The sequence below is a fragment of the Carassius carassius genome, chromosome 32 (assembly GCF_963082965.1).
Source record: "Carassius carassius chromosome 32, fCarCar2.1, whole genome shotgun sequence".
Classification (NCBI taxonomy): Eukaryota; Metazoa; Chordata; class Actinopteri; order Cypriniformes; family Cyprinidae; genus Carassius; species Carassius carassius.
Window position 1 is genome coordinate 7,673,158 of NC_081786.1, and position 14,357 is coordinate 7,687,514.

The 14,357-nt window shown below is 35.8% G+C and overlaps 1 protein-coding gene across 11 annotated transcripts in view; it reads right to left on the minus strand.

Annotated features, from left to right (window-relative positions):
• Positions 1–3,989: 3,989 nt before the first annotated feature.
• The window catches only part of LOC132112569 (neurexin-3a), a 280,631-nt gene continuing 270,263 nt past the window's right edge, over positions 3,990–14,357 (minus strand). For 7 of the 11 annotated variants that reach the window (XM_059520110.1, XM_059520100.1, XM_059520099.1 and 4 more), the window contains one exon: positions 3,990–6,691. In XM_059520110.1, the coding sequence (XP_059376093.1) occupies positions 5,763–6,691 (929 nt within the window). In that variant the 3' untranslated portion in view covers positions 3,990–5,762. The remainder of the gene's footprint in view (positions 6,692–14,357) is intronic. The other 4 variants (XM_059520106.1, XM_059520105.1, XM_059520109.1 and 1 more) reach the window with 1 other exon arrangement.

The window sequence follows — 14,357 nt, forward strand, 5'->3', positions numbered from 1 at the left end:
GGTTCCTGCTGCAGTTTTAGAATGGCATGGTTTTGATGATCCTCAGTAGGTTATCAATTTTTGAGGGACAATAGGTAGACTTCTAGACAGAGAAATAGACCATCTATAAATTCACTATTGGATTGAACCATTTTATTAAAGAATAAATGTGATCTTGGACCACAAAACCAGTTTTAAGTTGCACAGGTATGTTTTTAGCAATAGCCTAAAATACACCGTATGGGTCAAAATGATAAATTTTTCTTTTATGCCAAAGAATATTAAGTAAAGATCATGTTCCATGTAGATATTTTGTGCATTTCTTACCCTAAATATACCAAAACTTCATTTTTTGATTAGTAATATACATTGCTAAGGACTTCATTTGGATTACTTCAAAGGCAATTTTCTCAATATTTAGATTTTTCTAAACCCTCAGATTCCAGATTTTCACATAGTTGTATCTTGGCCAAATATTGTCAGATCCTAATAAACTATACATCAATGGAAATGTTATTTATTCAGGACAACTCTTGAAGAATTGATAATTAAGACTGGTTTTGTTGTCCAGGGTCACAAACGGACTTTCTATAAGTCTTTTATTAGATGTTATAAATCGCAATATTATGAGTTCTGGATTATTTGAGTCATAGATACATCTCTATATACCATCACAGCGATACATTTGTTCCAAAAATCAATGTTTTTTTTTCCCCACTGATGTCTTGTGCAGAATGTCGACCTCGAATGGGACAGTGTATTCTATGTTTTATGGGTATCATCAAAAAGGTCTATAAAACCCGTAAAAATATATGTTAGCATTTCTGCTCATCTCAGTGATAGTTGTTCATCTGGTGCATGATTCCCCAGAGGTGAGCTGAATTCTGCCGTCTTTGCTCATGGGCACAATTTTCTGTGAGCTGTAAATTTCACGTCTCTAATCACTCTGGAACAACAGCAAGTTTGGCTTAGGTTGCTGGCATCACTAGAACAAACGTTTCAAAACCCTTCAAAGGCAGCAGACAGGGAAAATTACCCATAAACATAAAACTAATTTCACTTTTAAGAGGCCCCCATAATCAGTCATTTATAATAGATATTGTTTGCAAAAACATTATTTTGTTGTATTCTGCATGGCTTTTGATGACTTTGTTTTGTTTTGTATGTATGACATTTTTGTAATACATTTTTGTATGTATGACATGGATTTGTAAAAATATACACATTACAGAGCAGTACCAATTAACATAATAATTGCACAACATAAACACTGTAATCATTTAACAGATAACGCGAAGGAAATTCTTGAAAACTCCTGTGAAGTAAGAAACAGCACACTTATTCGTGAATAAAACCCGATGTCAGTTTTCTCAAGGAAACATCAGCATCAAGCAATCAGGTGATACTGATCTCAGATGCCCTTGCATGACCTGTCAATCTCATCATAAGGATGTTAATATGTTGACTGATATTACTGCATAAAAGGTAGCTTTATATATATGTACATATAGTACAATTATGGTATGTTGTGTAGTTTTGTTCTTCCGGTTTCCACTGAGGCGATCAATCAAAATCTGATTAAATCTGGTGTCATCATTAGATTTTATGGCTGAGCCACTAATACAATATACTAAACATGCAAAGTTACAATTCCTTTATATTGACTGACAACAGGATTAAAATGCAAAATTCAAAAGCAGTTAGATTAGATTCCCAATCAAAAGTCTTTCCTGCAGAAAAGAAAGGACTTATTTCGACCACAGAAAAGGTCTGTTTTGATGAATGGTCCCAATCAACAGAACTTATCTGGAAGTTGAGGAGGTATTATTGAATTTTAAGCCTTTGTTAAAATTTAATTAACGTTCTCTTTACCCAGAAAACGTTTTTCTTCAGTCAGTGTGGTTCAATAATCCAGCCACCCATGTAATGAGATGTTCATTACAAAATTGTACATTTCACGCTCCTCTTTTATTTAGAGCAACTTCTGTGCTCTGTCTGTAAGAGTGAGGCTTGAAGCTAAAGAGAATATAAGATATACTTGGTCAAAGGTAATATAACTGGGCAAACATTTTGGACTGGTCAAGATAATTGGCCTTCTTTCTGCAAGACATTTCTAACATCGTTTTACATTGTGGGATTCCTTTTTTTTATGACAAGATGTGAAGGGATGAAATGACCCTGATGAACAAATTTACGCATTAAATATTGGACAAGATATTTGTTGGGGAAAAAACAAAACAAAAACACTTCCAATTGAGAAACTGATCTTTTACTGATTGAGTACATGTATGCTGATATGTGAGGAATCGTATATAAAGAGTGAATGTTTTAAAAACAGTTGTATTTCAATTGCACTAAGCACTTTATTCTTTTTGCACTATAAATAAAGACTGTTAGTATCCTTTTTAGATACACAGTAAATTGATTGTCAAGTATTGATATTTCACTCTCTTTGGAGGAATTCATCATCTTGTCAGGCAGTTTGTTCAAAAAAGTAAATAAAAGCAAAATCTCATTGAGGAATTCTCTTGGAAAATTAAACTAAATTATGCAAATTAGATAAGGATGCAAACACTGCCACACAAGCATGCATTAATTGCGGTATCAGAATTGTGTGAGCTTACTTTACAAAATAGATGACAATGAAAATTTGACAGCACTGTTTTAGCACATTTTGCTCCTGGTTAGACTGGATGGTTAGTGAAAAAGATGCTTAAATACCACAGTACACACAAAAGTGGGACTTGGTAAAATCACCCATCAGTTGTTAAAACAGAAGAAAAAGATCTGAATGTTTCCTGTTCTTGCAGCATCTTGCAAATCCCTTTCACTGCTACCTCCACCACCTGGAAATCATAAGAATTGTTCGGGTGTGATCAAACAGCTTTTTTATACATATGGACTTACGGTCAGCACCTGGAAAGAAGAAATACTTGTTTATAGTGACTTTATCGCTAGAGGTCACTGTAGTTAGGTGTTCCTATTGCTGGATGATTTCAGTGATGACCTGTATACAGTTAAGTATTCAAAGCATTTCAAAATCAAAACACAAATGAGATGTACCGACTGTAAAAAATAAATAAAATAAAAATAACAATTAATCAGTTAAAAGTGACCACCGGTGTATTTGCTACTCAATTCCATGAACTTTTATCAACTGTTTTTGAATCAAATCTCTTCAAAACAGTCACTGTAACCCATGAAGCTGGAAATTGACATTGAAAATGAATGACTTCTCACTTTGTTGCTCCAAATGGCTGTCAGGCGATCCAGCTACACTGAAAACATCCGATGAACCTGAAACCGAATTAAACATTCATATCTGTTTCAATGATTAATCTGCATTTTAATGTTATCCTCTAAAACAAGTCACCATTTCTCACCTTCTCATTATTTGTAGACATGCATGCAGACATGCAGTTTTTATGTTGCATGCAAACAGAAGTTTACGCTTTTGTTCCTAGTCAGGATTTCAAACATCGTACTTGTTCTGGAACAATAGCATTTTAGACGTCCTCGTTTAAAGTCAGGCATACTTTAATTACTATGTCTAATGAAACAATTAAACTCCAGCTGAAGCCACAGCCTCTGATTTGTACCTTTTGTGTTGCCTTGGTAACTAAAAGAGAAATATTGTGTGCTCAAGATCTCTGCTCTCATGCTGTTAACAGGTCATTGTGGCAGGTCTTATATAAATCTGCGTCTCCCAAGAAAATCCTAATGTATTCATTGTTGCTCTCTGACTGCTACTGAAATGCAGTCGTCTTTCTCCTTTATAACAAATGACAACCTCACCTTTGCTGCGCTAAAAACAAAGTGAGGCATTTAATCCATTAAAAGCATGGTAGGAAAGGCGTATTTCAGACCCAAGTCTCTTGAACACATTAAAAAGGTCTTAACAGAACAGGAAATTAAAGTGTGCTGTCCAGCGTGATGAATTACAGAAAAATATGTATCGCCACACACATACTGAAGGGAGTTTAGATATGAGCACATTAAGACAACCTGTATATGATCAACCTCCATGGAATTTTTTATTATAGATCATGGCCAAATATTGCCTGAAGCAAAGCTACATGACTATGATGTCATAAATGAAAATAATAAAAGCACATGTGAGGTTGAACAGAAAATGAAGATTAAAAAATAACGTGGGCACATCTTGACATCATATTAATGGTACAGTGATTAACAAACATATTTTAAAAAATGGCAAAAATAGACATGGATAAGAATAAAAATGGCAAAAGATTGCGTCGATGTGACAGGGTTTACTTGCAGTCCAGGCCACTTGTATTAAGACATTAAGGTAAGAAACACACGGCGTAAATTATCTGAGCTGCATGTCTGTATCCATATTAGTCTGTCTTTATTACATATTTCTTTAAATCTTCTATAAATAAAACAACTGATAACAAGGAAACCTTCGTACAATTAAGAAGTATGTCTTGTATTTCATCGACAGCTTCAAGTAGTCAAATATCCATGCTTAAACTTAGAAACATCTGCGAGAAAGTTTAGACCTCTAATCTAACAGTATTCTCTGCTTGTCTTTACAAAACGTGTGTGTACTGTATATATATTTTTCGTGCTTCCCATGAGTCAACAGTGTCAGATTTTTCGGCATGAAACACACTGAATAAATCAATCAAATGATCTCTCTGTACAATAGAATTACAAAAAAAATACAACTTAGGTTCGTATGTACATCATCTACCTACAAAGTACAACTTCTATCATGTAATAAAATATGTAAACAAATTTCTCATTCGACACAGTCGACTGTGACAACAGATAGATTTTTTTTCACACTTTTCACATTAGATTTATTTTCATATAGACATCCTTTAACAGTATCATAGCACTGCGCCAGTCTGCACCAGACGGCTGTATAAAAAAGAGACGAGAGCAAATGGACCAACATACATACGGTTGAAACATTTCCAATCTGCGGCCCGTTCCCTTGTCGAGTCGCTTTGAGGGACGAGAGGTCTATCTGATGATCGGATCGGCCCGGTGGGCGGACATGATCAAAGCGAAGGATGGCATGGCATGCACTACAATCAGTCGCTTTACTGAGACAAGGAAACGTCACTGTCTTTCTGGAAACTCACACATTTGCAATATTACAGTTGGTTGTACAATTAGAATGATCAGTTTCGGCTGGAAATCATAACAGTGCAGTGCTGTCAGAGCCTCTGTGACCGGTCTTCGTTTATTACATCGTGTTTTTCTTCTTTTTGCAAAGAGCAAAAAATTATAAGACACCACATGTAATGTATATAAACAATACAAATTTCTCATATATAGAATTTATATATATATATATTCATATATATTTCTTCATTTATTTATTTTGTTGGCAGGAGTCCTTTTTTCGCGTGAACAACATTTTTTGGGTCCCACTTTCGTAACGGACATCAGCACTATGTGTCTCTTACATGCTTGAAACGTTCTCCTCTTTTAAAATTTTTTTTTTTACAGAGTTAAAAAAAAAAGTAAAACAAAATTTACGCCAAGGTTCACATACCTCTAAAAGTCACTTAGGATTATGATGTAGCTGTGGAATATTCTACACTTATAACGTCTCCGACCAGATAGAGGAATAAGGTCACTAATGTTTGCTATTTTACCTTTGCGGTATGCTTACAGTTGTAAGTGTGCTTTATGGTACAGTTTACATCAGAGTTCGCCTTCTCGGCGCGGCGCCGGGGTTCGGCTCCTGTCGCCCTCGGCGCAGCGCCCAACAGCTCAAAGTTCTGTCAAAGCGACGGGCGACATTCTCACACGTAGTACTCCTTGTCCTTGTTTTTCTGTTTCTTGTTGCCGCTTTTCGTGCTCTGCTGCTTGTCCTTCATGACTGCTCCATTGCTCTGCGCTGAGTTGGTTATGTAATTCCTGGTCTCGTCCACTTGGTAGGATCCCTCGTCCCTGTTTCTGTACTTATACATGGCGTACAGCAGAATTAGGATGCACAAAGCGGCAGCGGCAACTATCCCGACGACCATTCCGGTGGTGCTGCTAGATTCACGGACCACCTCGGAGGCCCCCGGAACCCGCCTGATGCCCGGCTCCGTGGGGATTGCTGTGGGTACATTACGGAACATGGGGGAGGTTATTAATGGGCTCTTCAGCTTTGTGTTGTCTACCTCATAGGAAGTGGGCAATGGTAGCAAGACTATGTCGGGCTGGGGCTTTAGCTCCCTGTGATTCATTTTGCCCGCGGGCAGTTTGGGTGGCGTGGACGTGGTTGTGGAGCGGCTCAGCTTGGGGGAAAAAGACGTGGTAGTAGTCCTACCAGAATCGGAGACTTTGTTAGGTCTAAAGTCCTTGGATCCCCACTTAGGCGCGTGAGCTTTGTAGCCACCTTCAAAGGTCGACGAAGACAAGGTCTTATCTGTTACCAAGGAGAAGGTGGTGTAAAAATCTTCATCATCAGTAGGGGGCAGGTTAGAGTCGTATGCTTCCCCAGAGCCATACCCAGATATCATCAAGCCATCATCATCATCATCATCATCACAATCATCGCTGCCTCGGTCCGACAAGCAAGGTACCCCCGACTCAGTGGCCATGGACAGGGACTCTTTGGTGGTCTCAATAATGGTGAGGTGGGGGCGGAGGGTTGGGGGAAAGGGGATGGAGGGTGTACGAGTGGCTACAGAGGGGAGCTCTAAGGGATCCTTTACAAGTACTCGGAAAACTAATTCACCTCCTACAATTGAACACAGACACGAGGCAAGTTAGTGTCGAAAACTGGTTAAAAAACACTAACGATACAAGGCAGAATGTACAAAAATAAATAAATAAATAAATAAACAAAAATAAAAGACAAAAGCGAAACAATATCGAACATAAATGAATATAAGTTGGCATCAAAAGGACTTGACAGGTCTTTGTGGGTGAGCTGGTTTGCGAGCTATTTGAAGTTGCACGTGAATAATTAACATGAGCTAACAATATGGCTGGGAAAAAAAATCGACGCATGATGAAGTTCGAAATTATTCTGCACCAATTCTGAGATTTTCACAATGCATCGTGATTTTCTCTCTAATTGATCTTGAGTTTAGTTTTTAACAACAAATGGCACTGCATGCTTTAGAAACAGTCATACTCCGCTTGCTTCCAATTGCTTACACACTTGAACCTAAAGTAATCATTCATAAAGTAAAAAAAAAGTTGAAGCACATTAAAAGGGTGTTCACAATGGGCTGTTTTTACATTAATCTTTGTGTCATAAAGTGCACAAGCACTCTTCTTCATGAGCATTTAAGTGTGTGGTTAAAAATGAAAAACTGAGCTCAGAATTGATTTCAGAAAGAATTGCGATGCATTCGAAAAAATCTCAGAATCAATCCACAAATTGTGATCCATCGATTTATTATCACAGCCCTAGCTAACAATACTAATATAAATCATATATAATATAAATTTCTACTAAAACATTTAAAACTTTTTAACGTAAAAGTTGCATGTGTTGGGATTAGCTCATGTCTTTCAACATGAACTAGTAATAAACAATATACAAATTAACATGAATCAAGACTAATAAATGCTGTAACTTACTGGATTGCATCCTTATCGTAAAAATATACATAAGAAATGTTATAGTTTTTTTGCATAATAAAAAAAGGGTATGAAGGAATAATTTCCTATTGTCAGAAGAAATAACATATAAGAAAATCATTATATAAGCTACAAAGTCTCACCTTATGATGGTTTCATCTGTTTTATAAGAAGTGAAACAATATCAACAGCTTGCATATTTTTGTAGAAAAACATCTCTCTTTCTCTCTCTATATATACACGTGTGTGATGGAAGATGTGGCTCCCCAGCAGTGCACTGACTCTTGCCTTTTGAATGACCTCCTAATGGCAGCTACTGTCTCCATAATGCAATGACATCTGAATGATTTCTCTAATTATCTATTGAATATGGTTGATTTCCCAAGAACAAGGCTTTAATATAAGTAATAAGCAATTGCTAAATCTAATACAAAATAAGTAATAACTAAATGTGAGTAATAAGGAATACAATGAATGCTGCTTTCTGTATGTTAAAATGCTGCTGTACAGTAGCAGTAAGACGGCCAGTTCTTTGTGTAGTTGTAACGTGTTGCTATTCAGAAAGGAAGGTTTGTTTTTGCTTTCCTTTGCATTCAGACTGTCATTGCAAATGAAAGATAAAACTGCCATCAGGTTTGTGGTAAAACTTGCATAAAAATAAAAATTAAAACCAAAAGAACTTAAAGAGGCAGACTTTAATTACAACAAAACTAAACCAAAGCCAATACCATAAGTTCTTAATGACTAGTCATAGCACACAATACTGTACTGACAAACAGGCAATATAAACATCAACATTATAATTTAGCAAATCGAGATAAGAAATTCTTTATCTAATTATATTAAGAATTTAAACAAGCATAAATGGCATATATATTATAAACATAAACACATAAGCATATCATAATTTTGTTGTCAACTTACATCAACAAATTGCCCGCATGATTTTGGCATGAAGAAAAAAAAAACGTACAAAAGAAAGTTGTGTAAGAATGTTCTTGGACAGGTTTTTTCTTTGTGAAAACAAAATGACTGTCATCGTGTTTTTGGTTAGATATATATTTTTGTTTCCCACATGAGAGAGTACAGGGAGGCAACAACACATACATCCACACCACATAACATGAAAAATAAACTTCACCATTATTCTCTTTTGTTGTTACTTTGATATATATATTCCAGTTTTCTTACAAAAACTGTACATATTTGAGCCTTTGATTTACATAGCATTTTTTTGTTATTGTTAAATAAATATCTACATTCTAGTAATTAAACTTTTTGCTTAGATTGGTTTTAATCTTTAGGTTTGAGTGAATGGATGACTGTACATATTTTACCATATCTAGAGGGGGGAGGAAGGGGGAAGGGTTGTGACAAGGGAATTGGACCTATGAACATACTACATAGGAGATGATGATGGGGGTGATTGTGTAAGTCAGTTGCCATGTCCATGTATAGGCAGTACGAAGCGGTCGGGCAGCATTAACGTTTTTGGCTGTAAGGAAGGGATGGGGATATACAAACAATGAGCATATACATGCCCATCTACGAAAAAGAACAAAACTCTAACACTGACAATCTGACAAACCCTAAACTGCAACTTCTTCGCCATGCAGTTTTGAAACATTCTTAAAACGTCAATTGTTCATCAAGATCAACTCTCAAAATTTGAAAAAACAAGAAGTGTATCAAGATCTGGAACCTTTTCATTGACCATCATGTGCCTTTTTTGTTATTTATTTGCTTTTTTATCAAAGTGGGTTGTTTTTGCATTTGAGGCGGTGCAGTTTTGTCCTTGATGGGATTCTTGTGGTTTGAAAATTATTTTGATGATTTATCACCGTAAGCACATGGAATTGTCACTGAATTAGTTCCAAATCTAAAAAAAGAAGACCAAAAATCAAAACATGTTACCAAATGAATGATAATTGTGATTTGATATTCACATCTAGTCAAAATTTCACCACTAATTTTGAACCCAAAAATTCAGCTAGTCAAAAAATGGTAACCAACAAAAAAATGAAATTGATTTGAGTGTGTAAACTAAAAAGACAAAATTCCCAGAGACGAAAGAACAAAGCAATTCTAATTTTCACACACTACAACCAGATGCACAAACTATAAAACAGACACAATCGAGAGGGACAGTTTAACAGACAACTGCTTCCTCTGTCATGTGACCCAAAGACAAATATATCTGTCATTGTTAGTTTTAAACATGTAACAGGCGTGCAGTCTGGATGTATGTCAAAGAGAGAGGAAAATTGGCTGAAAATGGGTTAAGTTTTTTTACTGCAAGATGTTGACGCATGCGTAAAGTAAGTTGCATTTAGGGAGAGTAGACGAACAACACAGCAAGCTGGGGGTCAAATCAGACATCAAAGGTTAAGCGAGGTCAAAGAAGCCTTTTAACCAGGGCCTGTAGGTCACAGATGTTTGTCTGTTTGTATTTTGTGACACACTGTTGGAAAATACAGAGCAGATTCCTTGTTTTTTTTTTATATCGGTAAAGTCATTCAATCTCATATTCATGGACGGTACCCACAGACTTTGGTTCAAAAGCAGCAGAGTACTGATTGAGGAATTCCACAAGAGGGTTCAAGATAGATGACTTCTATAGAAAATAGAAATATACTCTCTGAAAACTTTAGTGCGAACAGTATTAACTTATGAAATATTACATTAAAACATAACCTAATCATCAAAAGCAGTGATGAATGAAAGTATAAGATTCATAAAATATGTAATACTCCTTTATACACTGTAATTTATCTTTAACTGTCAGTTTGACTTCCTTTTGATTGATAGATTAGAACAATGTGTCAATATATGTGACAATTTAAATGATTACTTGCAATATATTGAAACCGGCAATATTTATTTTATCCAACGATATATACCAGTAGCTATGTTTCCATTCAAAGATGCAAATTTAACTTATGCACTTAAAATCGCATAAAGCATTTGCGAATAAAGCACCGTTTCCATCCAACAAGTGAACAAAAACGACTTAAATATCTCTAAGAAACCTAGGAGAAGCCACTGAATATAATAATTTTCATATGTAATAAATAATTTCGCTTCAGATAGAGCAGACGTAACAATAAATGCGGTTATAGCTTTTAGCGGTGGATGCCTGCTGTTTGGAAACACAGTCATGTAAGAATGTAATTATACAGAAATACTTAGATGACAGACTTTCCATTTCAGAATGAGCAAAACAGCATGTAGATGCTCTGAACGAGATTGGTCCGCTGGTTAGTCAGCTTATCCCATCTCATAATGCAAAGTAACATTACTTTTTCAATGCGCATTGTGGAATTTTTTTATGCACATTTTTAGAATTTATGCACATCTTGGTGTTTCCATCCAGCATTTTTGCATGTGCATAAAAATAGGTGTATGAAAACTATTGGAAATTATTGTTGTGGTGTATCATTTTAACTTTTATCGTTCTTGGTAAAACCAGACTGACCAGACTGACACACATTCTGTTAATAATGCACATCTACACATGAAATTGACTGACAGCTCCTGACAAGAGTGTGCGGTAAGGTGCCACGTTTGAATGCAAACACTGTAATGCATCGAGTATTAACTGCAAAGTGAGACTATTCAAAACTCTTCTAACACAAGAGGTGTATCTAGTGTGTTCTTATCTCCGGTTGCACTATTATGGATAGGTAATTAAACAGGAGCTCCAATGCTGAACGGCTACCTGCAGGCCTGTGATAAAAACAACTCTTTCTCTCTTGGCACAGTATGGGGCCAAGCAATACTGGCTCTCTAATCTGGACCATTCTTTCCTTTGTTCTTCCGTTTTTTATTTATTTATTTATTTCCTGCATTCCAACGGCATCTAATTGCTTTTGAGTCTAAAAAGACGCTCACCTCTGTCTTATCAGCATGACAAAACAAGATACACTTATTCTTAAAAAGTAGATATCTGCATGAATCAGGAGAAAAAGTGAAATTCAGCTCATTACATATGCATCTTTTGGGATTTTCTAAGTATTGTGTGAATCTAAAATCAGGAGTGCAGTATATAATGCCATCTGGTGTTCGTGTTAGGAAGAGAAATGAGTCCTACAAATGCAATTCAGAGACACAGCATATTTCACATAGACTTCATAGGTGCCATATTAAGTTAAGTCTCATTTTGATATATATATTACAGAAAAAGTTATTATATGGCTTTAGAAGTCTTTTAATGAACCGCTTTTCAGGAAAATATTTGTAATTTTGTCTTTAATACTGGTTTTAAACAACATGAAGGTGATCAGTGAATGAAAAAAATGTTTCTTGGGTCATTCTTCCTATGCAGTTAATGAACATGGGGCTTAATATTTTTTTTTTTTAATGTGGAAACTGTGATACATTTTCATCTAAACGGTTCTTTGATGAATAGAAAGTTCAAAAGAACAGCATTTAGAAATATTTTTTACCATTATAAAATGTCTTCACTGTCATATTTGCTTATTAAAAATATTAATTTCTTTAAAATAAAATAAAATAAAATAAAATACTGACCCAAAACTTTTGAATGGCAGTGCATACAGTATTTCATTGTAATATAATGGATACAACAATAAACTCATAGCTAAAAAAAAAAAAAAAAAAAATGGGATTCATATTAGTCATTGTTAGTCATAACTTAACTAACAAAATGGCATTCATTCTATACTGATTGTGGTTTTAGTCTCACTTTAAAACATGAAAGATGATTAAAAAGTTAAAGCCCTCAAGCTATAAGCAGTAACTCTCAATTCCTTCTCTGAGAAACAACTTTTATTTCCATTCTGTTGGGCATCCTGTAAATGTTTACATTTGTTGAGCTTGACCATATTTCTAAAAGTCTGCTAAGCCCTTTAGTAGATTTTATTATTATTATTATTATTTTATTTATTACAAAAGTTACAGAGCTCAAAAGGTACTGTTTTACAGTAATGACCCATCTCATTCTATATTCATCTTTATCTGTTTTGAGCCGAACTGATGTTTTATTAATGACAGAAAAATCATGAGACATTTTTTTTTTTTTAGCAGAAACAAATAAATTGCTATCACTGTGAAGCAAAACTGGAGCTTGTTAATTCCTGGTTAATTGTAATTATTTAATCAAAAGCCTCAATATGAGACAGTGATAAGCCTGAACAAACCACACTCGGAAAGATGTAGAACTTTGCTCTTTAGAACTGATTAGGATTACACTACATGCCAACACAAATCTGCAATGAAACTTTAATATTAATACATCACACTGACCCATTCCTGCAAATACAAACTGTACCATAAACTATAAGAGTGAGAGATGCTTCTGTCAAACAGTTAATTGAGTCTCTGGAGGCTCCTTGCCCTCGATTCCTAATTCATTTAAACTTTTGTCTTGTTCAAAAGGAAATACTTTACTAACAAATTATTTAAACAAAAATGATCTGAAAATGAGCCCCATTTAGTGTTTCAGAATAAACAAAATGTGTGGTGTTAATTTACAGCTTTCTAAAAATACATCCGCAACTTTACATAACAGAAATATAACTTTTTTGGTTTGGCTTTAAAATAACGAGGTCTGTGTGCAGAGAAATAAGGAATGATTACGGAATAGGGAATGATTCGGAAGCGTATCATTAATCAGCAGAAGCCCTCCTATGGAATTCCAGATAGGGGATAAAGGGGAAAACCCAACCATTTTTTACAAACAGAGAACAGAATCACATGACAACACGTCAAGACAGACAAGTTGATAGACAGGAACACAATTTGGTACAGGAAATGCAGCGGAGATCTTTGCAACCATAAGCTTGCGGTATGATGCTTTGTTGAAACTGGCTCATACATACAGTACAGCAGAGCACTGAGGTTAGTCTGATGGTGAAAATGGTGCCATGCACTGAATAATGAGAGAATAGTCTGGAAAATGTCTCTGACTAGCAGCTACAGTACCATATTACATGCCACAAATGACTGCTTAAGAAAGCATGACATTGAGAAGCGCTTGGTTTGTGGCAATAAAACTCTTTCTATGCCATCTGCATTCAAAAAAACGACTTCATATGCAGACCGGCTCAGTCAGGTGAGGAGGAAGAGAGGGCAGGGGCGTTCAAGGATGCTGGACATTCTTAAAACACAACTTTCTTAAGATTACATTAATGCCTGAGCTCTAAAAAGTCTTTGGATGGCAAGAAAAGATTTTGTTGCCTGTTATTCGCTTTGTTAATCAAAATGGCAATGTTCAAGGTCAAGCTCAGATGGTACAGATGCTTGAGAAAAATGGAAGAGAAATCGCTTTCAACACCAAAATATCATGCGGAACAAGATGAGGCGAGATGACAGGAATGTTGCTTTTGGAAAGCTGGGAAATAGATGAGGACTTCAGCAGAAATAACATCGACCACGAACAAGCTCATGAAATTAAGAGGACAAATCAAGGGGAAGTACCCCACGCATGCGGCACAGGACACACGCCGAATATGAGGACGCACCCCTGCAGCGGTAATGTCTCATGCAGCTTCACATCAACTGATGTAGAGGTTAGAATGGCATGAATTTCTGTGTAAACGTGACTGGATGATTGGGACCCTGCCAATAGCTTTCTTTATGAGTACATAAAGATTCCAGAAAGATGGATATTGTTCTCAAACCGCTGAACTGATGAATGTCATTCGGAAGAAATTGGCATTGACATTTGAGAGAATTGCAGAGGGTCAGAACAGGCAAACAGAGCAGATCACTAACCTGTCATGTCTGCATGAAAACTTAAACGTATGCATTTTCATCCAATGAGTGGAGCACAATAAACACGTTGTGCATTTCTG